The 14,800-nt window shown below is 44.2% G+C and overlaps 1 protein-coding gene across 5 annotated transcripts in view; it reads left to right on the top strand.

The window, feature by feature from the left end:
* LOC138265798 (phospholipid scramblase 1-like) overlaps positions 1-14,800 on the top strand; it is a 194,405-nt gene that overhangs the window by 155,334 nt on the left and 24,271 nt on the right. For all 5 annotated transcript variants that reach the window (XM_069213852.1, XM_069213849.1, XM_069213850.1 and 2 more), the window contains 2 exons: positions 296-519; positions 2,775-2,936. In XM_069213852.1, the coding sequence (XP_069069953.1) occupies positions 296-519; positions 2,775-2,936 (386 nt within the window). The remainder of the gene's footprint in view (positions 1-295; positions 520-2,774; positions 2,937-14,800) is intronic.

Here is a 14,800-nt window from a genome sequence, read left to right as displayed (position 1 = left end):
CTCTTGGTATCTGCTTCGTGAAATACCTCAAAAAAAATCTTGCTACAAAGAAACAAACCCAAATAATGGCTTTCTGTATGTAATGCATGTATGAGGTAAGGGGTGTAAATGTGTGATTATTCCGTGTTCTTTTAAGATGTTAAGGTGAGATAGTCTACTCCTCTGGGGAGGAGGCAATATGTATTTTTAGTATTGGTAACAAGAGGTTTTGCAGACTGCTGGACTATTAATTCTTACTTAAAATGGTATACTTCTTTTTTATCAAAAAACTATTTGCTTTTTTTTATCTTTGAAGTTTTAACAGGGTATGAAACAAACAACAAATATGTCGTCAAAAACAGCTTGGGGCAACAAATCTACTTTGCAGCAGAACAAACTGACTGTTGCACGCGATATTGGTGTGGGCCAGCACGCCCCTTCAGTATAACGATTATTGATAATTCAGGTCGCGAAGTAATGCGAGTGTCCAGACCTTATCGATGCTGCAGTTGCTGTCCTTGTGCTTGCTGTTTGCAAGAGGTAAGGTTTTTTTATTTTTCTTTAGAAGCTGCAAATGCTTCTGGGTTGTATATTCTGCCAGGTATCCTGCCAGTGTGAACATCAAAAGGGAAGTTAAATACGAAAAATATATTTTGCTAAATGCCCCCAGGTTTCCAATGAATGCTGTCTGTCCCAGTTGTTAGAGCCTGACCTTCTTTGCTGTGAGTTAATTATTCAAATCAATGGTTTGAGTCTGAAAGATGTAAATGCAGAAAATGAATCTGTCATTTACATTATGCAAATAATACAAATATATGTGACTAAACACACCTTAAAATATAAAAGTCAAAATATAGAAGATGCAAACAATAACAAACATTTGCAATGCAATGGGTCTTGTGTGTGCTCGAGTTAAAGCTATTAGCGTTGTAAACTCAAAACCGAACTTTTGTTGCCACATAAACTGAAAATGAAAAGTAAATCAGTTTCACATTAGTGAGCCAGCGGCCACCATGAGCGCAAAGGAGACACACAAAAATAAACAAATTAATTCGCAGTGAAACATATCGGCTAAAGTCTAATTAACCATGTGGCCTGCAAAAGTACAAAATTCCATGTAACAGGGTTGACGTCATGCAATGCGCTCGACTGCTCCCCACCAAGAGCGCACTGCCTACGAAATTAGAAAAAGTAGTCAAGAAACCATACCGAAAACACAGAGCCTGGTATGCCTTCAGTAGTTGGCTGGTGTGCTCAAGGCAGGCTAAACACAGGAAAAGGCATGACATATGCATGCCTTTCACTCATTAAATCAAGCAAATTTTGAAAGGCAAGCCCACGAACTAATCAAACTGATGGGCGTGACTTGGGCGTGGTTAAAAGCCCACAGAGAGATTACACCAGGGACAGAGCACTTTGCAAGCTCGACCCTAAAAACTAGCTATTAAAATCTGGGCAAGTAAAGGTTCATAAGACTACTAGAAGTTGGTTTTAAGATTTGAGCAGACTGGTCGGACAAAGCAGAATCCCTGATTACTGGCAATATTTATTTCTCTTACTTTTAGTATCCTGAGTTACTAGTTCATACCGGTACATTAACTAACCTGGCATTTCAACCTTCTGTGAAAACTTGAATATTTCAGGAGAATGCTGTAAATGCCAACCCCTATCTAGTTAAAGGTTCAGTGTTGAAGTATATTGACAGCACCACCACAAGAGTCCACAAGTAGTCACCAAATTACAACAAATGGTTTCCAACCCAAACATATTGCTGTAAAAGATTCTGTCTGCGCAGCAAAATATAATGTTATCTGGCACTAATGTTTCACCAAAGTTTCAGGTGGTGTAAGCAGTAGGAGCTTCATTCCAGCATCCTATATTGATATTTCATATATTTTGGAGGGTGGTCCGGTGCATACATAAGAGACACTTTAAGGTAAGATAGTCAGAATTTCTATGGAAACAGATTTTTCACTTCAGGTTTTCACATCTTTCTGACACACATTTGGCTGTGCCTTACAATTGGTCGGAGGAATCTGAAACACCAGTAGTTTGTCAAAAGTGACTTATTCCATAGCAGTAAGTGACAGGCTCAGACAATTTTGTCTGGGCTCTCGACATTCACGGTAGTAAAGAACGTTTGATCTTACTAAAATGACATGTATAATGTACATAGTTAGAAAAGGGCTTCCAGACAGCTCTTGATACATTGGTCTGTTGTTACGTTATTCGCATTTTTTCCACCCACTGCACCATACAGCATGCAGCAATTTGCAGTCCACTTCAGTCATAAGTTAACTTCACTATGAGTGACATCATTGTGCATTTTCACAAAGAACACATCCAAAGACAAATCAGTTCCCTTCAGTACAAAAGACTGCTGTGCAATGTGTGCAATTTTGAGAGCAAAAAATATCTTTAATTTTCAAATTAGTCAGGGCCAGGCAGCTCCTTCAATAGTAAAGTTTTACAAAAACTGTTACAAAACAAAACAAGTATTGACAGAGATAAAAGACTGGCTGACAGTACCTAAACGTTTGGCTTTGCCATCATTAGAAAAACTCAAGATGACAGTTTTCCCACTCGTAATTAACTTCCCACTGTTACGCATTACTTTATCCTAAAATTAATAATTCTTTAGTGCACTGTGACCTAGTAATTGAGAATAGTCTAACTTTCCTCAATTTCCTTAGAAATTCTGTCGTTGTGGAGTTATATTTTGGTTAGTGTAACTTGTTGCTTTTGGTACTCGGTTGTTGCTGACGTTATTGTCTCTATTACTTTTCCCTTACCAGCTGGAAGTGCAGGCCCCTCCTGGAACAACGATTGGCTATGTTGTTGAGAACTGGCACATCTGTCTGCCGAAGTTTACGGTACTGAATGAGAAGAGAGAAGGAGTTTTGAAAATTAACGGCCCGTGTGTTGCTTGTAGCTGCTGTTCTGATGTGGATTTTCCGGTTTGTTATACTTGAAAAACACATTCATTTTTCCGAACTGAGCATGCAAAGTTTTCTGATCTCATGCATGTATTTTTATGACATGTTTCATCCATGTTGGATCATCTGTATTGGCGAAGCAAGTGCATGGTTCTATGGTCTTAATCAACCCTCACAGTGGATTTTATGGGGCGTATATATCTAGACTTTGCACTACCATAAAGTCACTCAAAGTGAGATGAGGTGCAAAGTATTGAATACTTATTTACTTTCCTGCTGTACCTGCCAATTATTTACAACCTACTGACAGTATGACAGAAAAATGGCTGTCACGTTTGTAAACAATCCAGGTCCTCCTAAGCACCTCATTTATTTTGACAAGTCATCGATAGCTTGTGTGCTTCAATATTTAATATCGTACAGGTCTTAAAGGGAAATTATGAGAAAATTAAACAACTAAATCTGATAGAGACTTTTAGTTGCAGATTCCTTACCTTAGAATTTTCCCCCCAGGAGTCAGACTGGATCCGGAGACTTTTTCTTTGAGCAACTCCACAGGCGTTGTTGGTGTCATAGTCCCCGTGATGACATCGGGAGTAATACATAGATGCCGCCTCAGCGCAGTGATGTTAGTTCTTTTCTTTCTGTGCAACGCGCTGATCCGGAGAGAGCTACCCTTGGTAAATTTTTTACCAACTTCGACTCTTTTGTCGAATTTTTGTGAAGTTTTGGGTGCATCAATGGATGTCCCCAAAGGCTGGCTTCAAACCGCACGAGGGCTGTCACCGCATGATGTCGGTGACGGATCCGCATCGGTTGTGTTTGTGGTTCCTGCAGCGCGACCACGACCCAAAGTCATGCTCCGAGTGCCGGGCCATGCACTTGAAGGCCTTGAGGGTGCGGTCCCTCAAGCTATGGCGGCCTGATGCTCGACCATGCATAGGTCCTGGTCTCGCTCGAGCGGAAGGTATTGAGACCGGTCACGGAGCCACCGCCACTCGTCTTCTTCAAAGTCTTCAGCTCAAGGTAAGAAGAAGAAGAAGTCGAAGAAATCTCGTCATCCTTCAACTTCACCCCTTCGCTCGGCTGATGTGATGCGGGAGGAGCGTCAATGCTCAAGGCCTCCATTGAGGATCCTGCTTTTGGGTCCTCTCCGTGAATCCCTGAGTTTCCAGAAGCAGTGGAGACCACTGCCCAATTAAAAGAATTTTATGAGGCCATGCTCCTCATTTTTGGGCTGTCCAACCCTACTACGGTGCCTTCGGGCCCAAGGGGTTCGGTTGGGGAGCGTTCGGATTCTGCACCGGGAGCTCTGGCCACCAAAGTCCCTTCAGGATCCACTCTCGGATCCACACTGACGCCGGTCGTACCATCAAGACCTTCCCCAGTGCCGGTTCAGTTGTTGACACTCTCGATGTTGGTGGAGCCCACCATAGATGTTGACCCGATCCTGATCCCCATGACTCGGAGTCAGACCGTCGATGGGGCCTATTTACCCCAGGTCAGATTCTGATGCTTATTCTTATGGGTTCAAACTCAGGGAAGGATTGGAGGGGTCCCTGGAACCCTATGAATACTAGTATGGTGCTAACTTGGACTGGGCACAGGAGTTGGGCGAGGCCAGTGGTCTGGATACCTCTCCAGATGCTGGCATGCTGACTCCTCCTACCGTGGCTACGGCGAAGGGAGCAACTTATTCCATGGTGGTCAATAGGGCAGCTGAGGGCCTTGGCCTTGTGCTGCCTACTGTTCAGGTCAGAACTTATCTCCTGACAGAGGTGCTTCAACCAGGTGATTCCACATGTGAGCCTCTTCTTCCATTCAATGAAGTCCTCACTGATGTCCTTTTGGGTACTTGGTTCAGACCCAACACAGGGGCTCCTGTGAACAGTATAATCGCACGCCGCCGCCGCCATTGATCCACCCTGAACGACCCTAAATTCCTGTCTCAACACCCCACGTCTGAGAGTCTTGTTATTCAGGCATCCTCATCCTCGGGCACATTCCCGCGGGAATCAAAAAGGCTAAACCAATTTAGGAAGAAGATATTTTCTGCTTCCAGTCTCGCGCTGCGGCCAGTGAACACTGCATGCCTTTTGGGCCGTTATACTCACTCTGTATGGGATACGGTCACACAAGTTCTGCCGCAGATACCGGAAGAGGGCTGTGCTATTGTCTCCCAAGCTGTCACCGATGGGAGAGACGCGGCAAAGTTCACTATCCGATGTGGGCTGGACACGACCGACTCTCTGTGTAGATCTGTTGCGATGACAGTGGCCTTGAGGCACCACACCTGGTTACGTACATCAGGTTTCTCAGGGGATGTCCAGCAGACTCTTATGGACATGCCCTTTGATGGCTCCCATCTCTTTGGAGACAAGGCGGACTGGAGAGGTTCAAGGACTCCCAGGCTATGGCTCGGTCCCTCGGCCTTTCCACTGCCCTGCGTCCCCAACAGTGTGCTTTTTGCCCCTTTCGTGGCCATAGAAGGGACTCCCAGTCGCTTCCCTTTCCGAGCCACCGTGCCACCCATGCTTTTCAGCCGCTGTCTGGCCGGGGACACGGAAATCCCACGTGGCTGTGGGACAAGGAACTAGAAGTCTTCCCAATCCACCTCTGCCCCTGCTGCTGCCTCCAAACCTTCCTAGTCCGTCCCCTCATTCTGATCCAGTTGTGCTGCAGGATTTACCATCACCTGCCTCATTGGGAATCCATCAATACAGACAGGTGGGTTTTGCAGATCGTTGGAGGGGCTACTCCCTCCCCTTCGAATCTGCCCCATCAGCCATGCCTCCATCACTCAACTGTATACCAGACAGCCGCGGCCCGTCCTTTGGGGCTTAGGGGCCATGCACCCTCACCTTTTGCCCCTCATGAAGAGTGCCTGTTAGGCTGAGCAAAGGTCAGCCTGACAGACACACTTCATTTTCAGATCAGGCAGCCAGGAGCTATACATGTGCGATTTGCATTTGCTCCTGGCTGCCTGAGCTGAACTTTGCTGGGCTGAAGAGGTCACAGCTCCTATTGGCCTGACCTCCTCAGCTCAGCAAAGGTGCCTCGAGGCCCTCCCCCTCAGTGGCAAGGGAAGTGTCACCCATTAAGTTTGACCTGGGTGCTTCAGATTTAAGCCCTGAAGTGCCCAGGGCGAGTGTCAATCATTAGCACCTTGTCACAGAGTGGGGTGGGTCAGCAATCTCACTGACCCAATCCCACTCTGTGACGTAGTTGGGAGTGCTGCCTTCCCTCATTGGCTGGCATAAGTGTGTTTGTGTGTTTTTAAATGAATGGTGCAAGCGTGTATGTTTGAATGTTTGATAATGAGTGTTGTGAATGGATGTGCGTGTGCGCGTGTGTGTGAATGAATGAGTGTGAGTGTGTATGTGCGTCCCGCCCGCCCCCTCCCTCCTAGAATTACCGGCCACCACTGATACCAGAGGATCATTTGGCACTTCTCTGCCAGGAAGTCGCGGCTCTCCTGGCCTAAGGAGCCATAGAGAGGGTCCCTACACCAGAAGTAGGTCATGGTTGCTACTCCCACTACTTTCTGGTGCCCAAAAAATACAAGGGCTTACGTCCTATCCTAGACCTCCGAGCCCTCAATCCCTTCCTCAAGAAGGGGAAATTCAAAATGCTCACCCTGACTCAGACCCTGTCTGCCTTGCATGCTACACTCCATTTTTAAACACTTCTAAGCATAATAATCAAATAATTTCAAGTGCAACATCATGAATTCATCATGCAACCCATTAGTACGCACAAATTATCTATCACCCAAAATTATTTAAAAAACTTTGACAGTCCTCAGGAGGACTTTCAATAACAGCCAGATTAAAGCTGTTTATACGCAATACCTATCAATGACCAAATCGATACAAATCATTCAGTTCAAAATCCTATATAATTTGCACATACTTCTTGACTTAATTGGGTTTGGGTATAGGCTAGAAATGGAAATCAGAAAGTGGGATTGCCCCATGCATGCTAGATAAACCTTCAAGAAACAAAATAACGTATTGTCTGTTGTAGCACACAAACTTTCAGATACGAGATCGAATTCAGTAGATGGATTGTATTTGGGTATATAAAAAGTTACCCCTCAATCCATACAAGTAGCAATCCAAATTATTCAATCAAGCAAAGTACTAGAAAACTGGTGAAATATGTATGCAATATCAAGGTTCCTCTCAACTCTTCACCAAATATGTTAGTATGAGTAGAATGCTTCACTATGTAATTCCAAGACAGAATACTACAGTAGAGACAATATGGTGTTTCTGGTTGGAATTATGTACATACTTGCAAACTGAACAACTAACAGTAATTGGGCAAACTGGAACTATATTAGAAACAGTTTTATCAATTGAAGCAAATGGTGAGAATGGTCTATCATTTGTAGTGCCGACATTTATTTAAGGTTTCTTTCTCCTTCCCACTCTTATTTGACAGGAACATTAGAATAAAGAGCATAATCAAAAGGGAGCTTGAGTTCACATCACAAACTGGGACACATTTCTACAGAATATGTCCAGGAAGAATGATGAAGATGACCCTAAAATATCTTGATTGATAGTTCAGGGAGTCTGTAATCTTGGGCCAGATGTAGGAAACGATTTGCGAGTCGCAAACGGCAAAAAATGCCGTTTGCGAGTCGCAAATCTCAGTTTCCTATGCAGAAATGCATTTTGCGAGTCGGGATCGACTCGCAAAATGCATTTCCGAATCGCAAATAGGAAGGGGTGTTCCCTTCCTATTTGCGGTTCGCAGTGGTATGCAATGCGGTCGCAAATGGTGTCGCAGTTACCATCCACTTGAAGTGGATGGTAACCCACTCGCAAATTGGAAGGGGTCCCCATGGGACCCCTTCCCCTTTGTGAATGGACCACAAATTATTTTTTCAGGGCAGGTAGTGGTCCAAGGTTTCGGATTTTTTTTTAAGTGCAGCTCGTTTTCCTTTGCTTTATTTATAAGCAGTCACGAACATGGAGGTCTGCTGCCTACAGCAGGCCTCCATGTTTGCGAGTGCCCATAGTCGCTATGGGGCCGCAATTTGTAACCCACCTCATTAATATTAATGAGGTGGGTCTTTGCAACCCCATACCGACTCGCAGACGGTGTCTGAGACACCGTTCTGCATACCAATTTGCTAGTTGCAAATTGCGAGTCGGAAGGACTCGCAATTTGCAACTCGCAAATTGGATTTTTGCTACATCTGGGGCCAGATGTGACAGGCCCCTGGCCCCTTGTTCTATAGAAGAAATGGTGGCACTACTAGCACCACCTACTCATGAAATCCTACTAACAATATCCACCTGTTAGAATGGGGTGGGTTAATGTCCACCACAAGTAATAAAGCCACTACTCTGTTAGGTCCATTCAAAGGATTCAGTAATTTCATCCTGAGCTCAACCCTAGGTCGTGATGGCACAGAGCAAGCAGGCTTAACTGAGAAAAAAATGTGTTAAGGATTTAGAATGTCCCAAACAGCTAAAGAATCGAAAATAACACAATAACAATTCCACTCCAATTTATTAAAATAGAGAAATATTTAATAAGTAAAATTACAACAAAATGAAAAAAATTCAGTAAGGGCAACCACAGATATAAATATTTAGACTCAAGTGAAAATAGCCTACAAAAAGCAGAGAGAAGAGAAGCATCTGTGATAGACACTGGTAATGTAGGGAAGGATGCAGTCAGCGGGCTCTCTACAATCTCAATCGAACCAGTCTCATCTCTGACATAAGGAACTGGTGAATGATGAGGCAAATGTCAGAAATGTGAAGAATCTTACATAATGGACTTTCCAGGATGGTAAGCAGTCACCAGGTGTCCTACGCTAATCACATCTTTGAAGGGTTCATCATCAATGAGAGCATATAAATTGCGTTTTCTCTGTTGTCGCACCAATACTCAATCTCCATCATTGAAAATAATGTTCTGTGCACATCGACACTTGTCGGCAAATGCTTTCATCTTTTGTTTATGGCACAAGTCTTTTCAACAAAGTTCATCATCTGTTGTACATCTCCTGTTGGTCCATTGTGGTTACTTGGTCGTCATGACCCTCCCAAACATCAGAGTGGCAGGTCTTTCACCTGTCATTCAATGAGGAACTGACCGGTAAGTTCGAAGAGTAGCATGGAGAGCTCACTTCACATTAAACTTTTCCAATTTACCATGCTGGACAGTCTTTTTAAGTGTGCTCATAAAGCGTTCAACGACACTATTTGCTTGTGGCCAAAGAGGTGTGATAGAGATGACTAAGTAAGTCTCAAGATTCTTGGCTGTTGAAAGGCGGACCATTGTCAAACTTTAGAATTGAGGGGACACCCCATATTGCAAAAAAAGCCATCTAATCTTTCAATGATGCTTTCTTGAGTAATTGAAGAGATATCTTCGACTAATGGGAAACAGGAGTATTCATCGATAATCCCCATCAGGTGATGTACATTGTCAAAAGGACCAAAGAATTCAACGGCAATTCTCTCCCATACATGTTTTGATAAATCTGACATGTTCCCGATATGTTGAGTAATTTTGAAAGATAATCAATCAGACAAATGACAGGCCTTCAGCTCGCTTTAAACTCTGTCATCAAGATGAGGAAACCCGACTCGTTCTCAGAGAGCTCATTTAGTAGCAACAATTTCACAATGTCCTTCATAGGCCACTTCAACTACTTGATGTCGCAGACTCTCTGGTATGACAATTCTCAAACCTCGTAAGACAATGCCTTCTTGAGTAACGGACAGTTCATCTTTTAACATTTTTAACTTTTAATATTCGCTGTCACATGTGAGAGGTCGAGTGTGTTGTTAGGATTGATATGCAATAATGTCCTTTAGTATCAACATGTCACTGTCTTTGCAGTAAGAATTTGTTCCAGATAAATAGCATCAGCGACTTTGGAAGAGGTAGCATGACACTGTACTAGCACTTGTGAAAAGTAGTTGGCAGGGTTTTGAGATTTCCCTAGTCAGTGCACAGTGGTGTAGTCATATTCCTGTATCTGCAAACCCCAAGATTCAATTCTAGGAGGCAATTTGGCTTTTGGATTGCCAAAGATGGTAAGCAATGCTTGATGATCTGTTACAAGAGTGAAACATTTTCCATATAAGAATTCATGTAAATGTTCACAGGCCCAAACCACTGCTAAACTTTCTTTCTCAGGTTGTGAATAGGCAAGTTCAGTTTGTGACAAACTTCTGCTTGCATGTGTCACAATATGCCTTAGAGCATTTGTGCGTCCATTGTGTTGGGCAAGGATTGCACCGAACCTGACCATGCTTGCATCTTCAACAGCCTCTGTATGCATTTTGGAACAAAGTAGGCCATTTCAGTGGCGTGTATTATACGTCAAATGGTTTCATGAAAAAGTTCTGCAACTGATGACACAATAAAACGTAATCTTTTATATCTGAACAATCCAATGTGAGAAGAAAAGGTAGTAATGTACTTGCAATTTTCTTCAGTTTCCAATTGATGATACCCTTTGTTCCCGTCAGGGTGAAAGCAGACTTTTGCACCATTTAACTGCATATTCATGTCAGCAGTGTGCGGACTGGGGTGCCATTCTCTCTCAATTGCCTTGTTAGCTTAAAGCATATTATTATTATTCACTGTCCTTTTTGTGTACTTCCACTATGGCTAAAACCCACTGAGTTGGACCAGTGGATCACTCATTGATATCATGCTTTAGTAATGTCTCAAGCTCTTTCTCACCATCTTCTTTTAAATGAAATGCAATTTGTCTATGTCTTTGAGCTACAGGACTAACGTCCTCATTGAAATGCAGTTTCACTTTCATGGTCTTAAGCTTTCCTAATCCATGAAACAATGAAGAGAAGTGGCTTACTGTTTCATGATAAGCATTCATGTTGTGGTTCACAGATATCAGTCCCATATCAGCAGCAGTATTGAAACTGAGTAAACAGGAACTTAACGTAATACCTCGAAGTACATGATTGGGTGCCTTTACCTTTGTTATTTTGTACCTCATGGTTGCTACGAATTAACCTTGACTCTTTAATGGCATCGATGTAGCCCATGTATACATTTTAGTCATCGATGGTGCGAGATGAGACAATAGAGACAGTTCTTTGTATTTCTCCTCAGGCATAATTTTTATTGAAGCACCACTGACAATAATATAATAAAAGGTATGGAGCAGCTGATTACTTTTAGTGTAAATTTCACACAATGTTTGAATTACTTTTGTGATTTTACTCTTCGATCTTTCTTTGACTCGTATTCTTCCTTGCATGCTGCCAGTCTGACATGCGCATGTTTTTCTGAGGTAAACATCATCATCAGACATCCATCTTTCTCACTGTCACTGAAACTGACGAACTCTTGGACGAAGATTTAAATAATGATTAACTCCATTTAGTGGTGATTTGCCTCAGCTGATGTTGCCGCATAGCTTCATGAGCGTGAGTAGAATGTCGCTTCTGGAACACGCTTGTAGTTCCATTTTGTTTGCTTGTGTGACATACTTAGTCTTTCCTTCGCCTTGAAAACTGTTACAAACTGGTTCTCTTTCCTGTAGCCCTTGCATAATGGTCCAATGGCGGGACATTTACCTTTGTGTGGCAGTGAAAATCTGTATCTGAAGCACAGTTTCTTTTTCTTTGGAGGCATCACTTTGTGCCCTTTAGCCTTGTATTTCGGCTTACTTTTTCTGTTCATGGCTGACTCCCTTGGGCACCTCCAGCATCCATGTCAGCAGCTTGTAGATTTGCACGTTCTTCAGCTCAGGCAGCCATGAGTTCTCGCTCCAGACTAAGGGCCTTATTACGACCTTGGCGGAGAGGATTACACTGTCACAAACGTGACGATATCCCGCCCGCCGTATTACAAGTTCCATTATATACAATGGAACTTGTAATACGGCAGACATGATACCTGTCACTTTTGTGACGGAGTAATCCCCTCTGCCAAGGGTGTAATCAGGCCCTAAGTGTTTCTCTCAGCATTCATTATCTGAATGAATCTGACAAACAACCATCTATAACTCTGAGATGTATGGCTTCTTCATCATTGAATTCATTAAACATACAGGCCCATATTTATACTTTTTGAGCGCCGCACTTGCGTCATTTTCTGACACAAAAGCGGCGCAAACTTGCAAAATACAATTGTATTTTGCATGTTTGCGCCGTTTTTGCGTCAAAAAGTGGCGCAAATGCGGCGCTAAAAAAGTATAAATATGGGCCTCAATGTTTGATAAGCATATCAAGTCTTCTGTCAGACTTGTTAATTATTTCACCAGTTCTGACCGAAATATAATAAGCATTCAGCATTAGATTGAACTTGAGATTTAGTGCTTCTTTGATTTGATGTTATGAAACTTCATTAACATGTGTTTTTTTCATTATTACATTTTTACTCCTTCACCTGCAAGATTCTTAAGATATTTGATCCTCTTCTTGTCATCTGCTTCCTCAAGTGCCTTGCTGAAATCATCAAAAGGTTCTATCCAGGCAGTCCATCTATCACCATATTATTTTTGGGTGTTGTAGGAAGTTGGCTCTGTATATACTATCTCAAAGTGAGAGATAATGTGCACAGAGTACAAGGATTCCCCTTAGAGGTTGATAGTGGCAAAATTAGATAATACTAATGCTCTATTTTATGGTAGTGTGGTCGAGCAGTAGGCTTATCAGAGGGTAGTGTTAAGCGTTTGTTGTACACGCACAGGCAATAATTGAGGAACACACACTCAAAGACTTAACTCCAGGCCAATAATTTTTATATAGAAAAATATATTTTATTCATTTATTTTAGAACCACAAGATTCAAGATTTGAGGTGAGTACATAAAATGCAAGGTACTTCACACAGGTAAGTATAGAACTTTGATTTAAAACAGTAGTACACACTGTTTTGGTTAAAATGGCAATAAGCTACCTTAAAAGTGGACACAGTGCAAAAATCAACAGTTCCTGAGGAGGGTAAGTTTGGTGGTTAGGTTTCTCAGGTAAGTAAAGCACTTACACAGTCAGTCTCCTGGGCATAGGCAGCCCACCACTGGGGGTTCAAGGCAGCCCCAAAGCCACAACACCAGCAACACAGAGCCGGTCAAGTGCAGAGGTCAAAGGAGGGCCCAAAACACGTAGGGGCCTATGAAGAACAGGGGTGCTCCGGCCCTAGTCTGCTTACAGGTAAGTACCTGTATCCTCGGGGAGCAGACCAGGGAGATTTTGTAGAGCACTGGGGGGGACACACAAGCCCACAAAACACACCCTCAGCGGCTCAGGGGTGGCCGGGTGCAGTAGGCAAAGTAGGCGTCGGGTTTGCTATAGAAAGCAATGGAGGGTCCCGGCGGTCACTTAGGAGATGCAGGCAGGGCACAGGGGGGCTTCTCGGGCCAGCCACCGACTGGGCTAGGATGAGAGCTGCCTGCTGGTCACTCCTGCACTGGTAGGTGGTTCCTCTCGGTCCTGGGGGATGCGGGTGCAGTGCTTGGTCCAGGCATCGGGTTCCTTCGTTACCAGGCAGTCGCGGTCAGGGGGAGCATCTGGATCCTCTCTGCAGGTGTCGCTGTGGGGGAGCAGAGGGGTCGACTCAGGGTGGCCACGTTGTTGGAATTGCCTGCGAGTCCTCTCTGCGAGGCGTCGGGTGCAGACTCACGCTTCTGGCGGGAAGTGAGAGTCTCTTTAAAGTTGTTGCAAAGTTGTTGCAGTTTCTGAACAGTGCCACTGTTCTTGGGAGGTTCATGGTCCTTTAGGTGCAGGGCAGTCCTCTGAGTCTTCAGAGGTTGCTGGTCCTGTCGGATGCATCGCTGTGCAGGTTCTTTGAATATGGAGACAGGCTGGTAGGGCTGGGGCCAAGTCAGTTGGTGTCTCCGTCGTCTCTGCTGGGCTTTCAGGTCAGCAGTCCTTCTTATTTCTTCAGGTTGCAGTAATCTGATTTCCTGGTCTCAGGGTCGGACCTAAATACTAAATTTAAGGGTGTGTTTAGGTCTGGGGCTACACCCTCCTTGTGCCTCTTTCCTGAGGGGAGGGGGGCACATCCCTATTCCTATTGGGGGAATCATCCAAAACCAAGATGGAGGATTTCTAAAGCCAGGGGTCACCTCAGCTCAGGGCATCTTAGGGGCAGTCCTGACTGGTAGGTGACTCCTCCTTGTTTTTCTCATTATCTCCTCTGGACTTGCCTCCAAAAGTGGGGGCTGTGTCCAGGGGGCGGGCATCTCCACTACCTGGAGTGCCCTGGGGCATTGTAACACAAAGCCTGAGCCTTTGAGGCTCACTGCTAGGTGTTAGAATTCCTGCAGGGAGGAGGTGTTTAGCACCTCCACCCAGTGCAGGCTTTGTTTCTGGCCTCAGAGAGCACAAAGGCTCTCACCCCATGGGGTCAGAAACTTGTCTCAGTCGCAGGCTGGCACAGACCAGTCAGTCCTGCACTGAAGGATTGGGTAAAATGCAGGGGGCATCTCTAAGATGCCCTCTGTGTGCTTTTTTAATAAATCCAGCAGTGGCATCAGTGTGGGTTTATTATTCTGAGACGTTTGATACCAAACTTCCCAGTATTCAGTATAGCCATTATGGAGCTGTGGAGTTCGTTTTGACAAACTCCCAGACCACATACTTAATATGGCCACCATGTACTTACAATGTCTAAGAATGGACTTAGACACTGTGGGGGCATATTGCTCATGCAGCTACGCCCTCACCTGTGGTATAGTGCACCCTGCCTTTGGGCGGTAAGGCCTGCTAGAGGGGTGACTTACCTGTGCAACAGGCAGTATTTTGTGTGCATGGCATCCTGACGGGGATGCTATGTTGACTTTGCCTTTTTCTCCCCACCAACACACACAATCTGCAATGGCAGTTTGCATGTGTTAGGTGAGGGGTCCCTTAGGGTGGCACAACACATGCTGCA

This window comes from Pleurodeles waltl, chromosome 11, assembly GCF_031143425.1.
Source record: "Pleurodeles waltl isolate 20211129_DDA chromosome 11, aPleWal1.hap1.20221129, whole genome shotgun sequence".
NCBI lineage: Eukaryota > Metazoa > Chordata > Amphibia > Caudata > Salamandridae > Pleurodeles > Pleurodeles waltl.
Note: the sequence above shows the minus strand (reverse complement) of the source record. Positions and strands in the feature narration are given on the sequence as shown.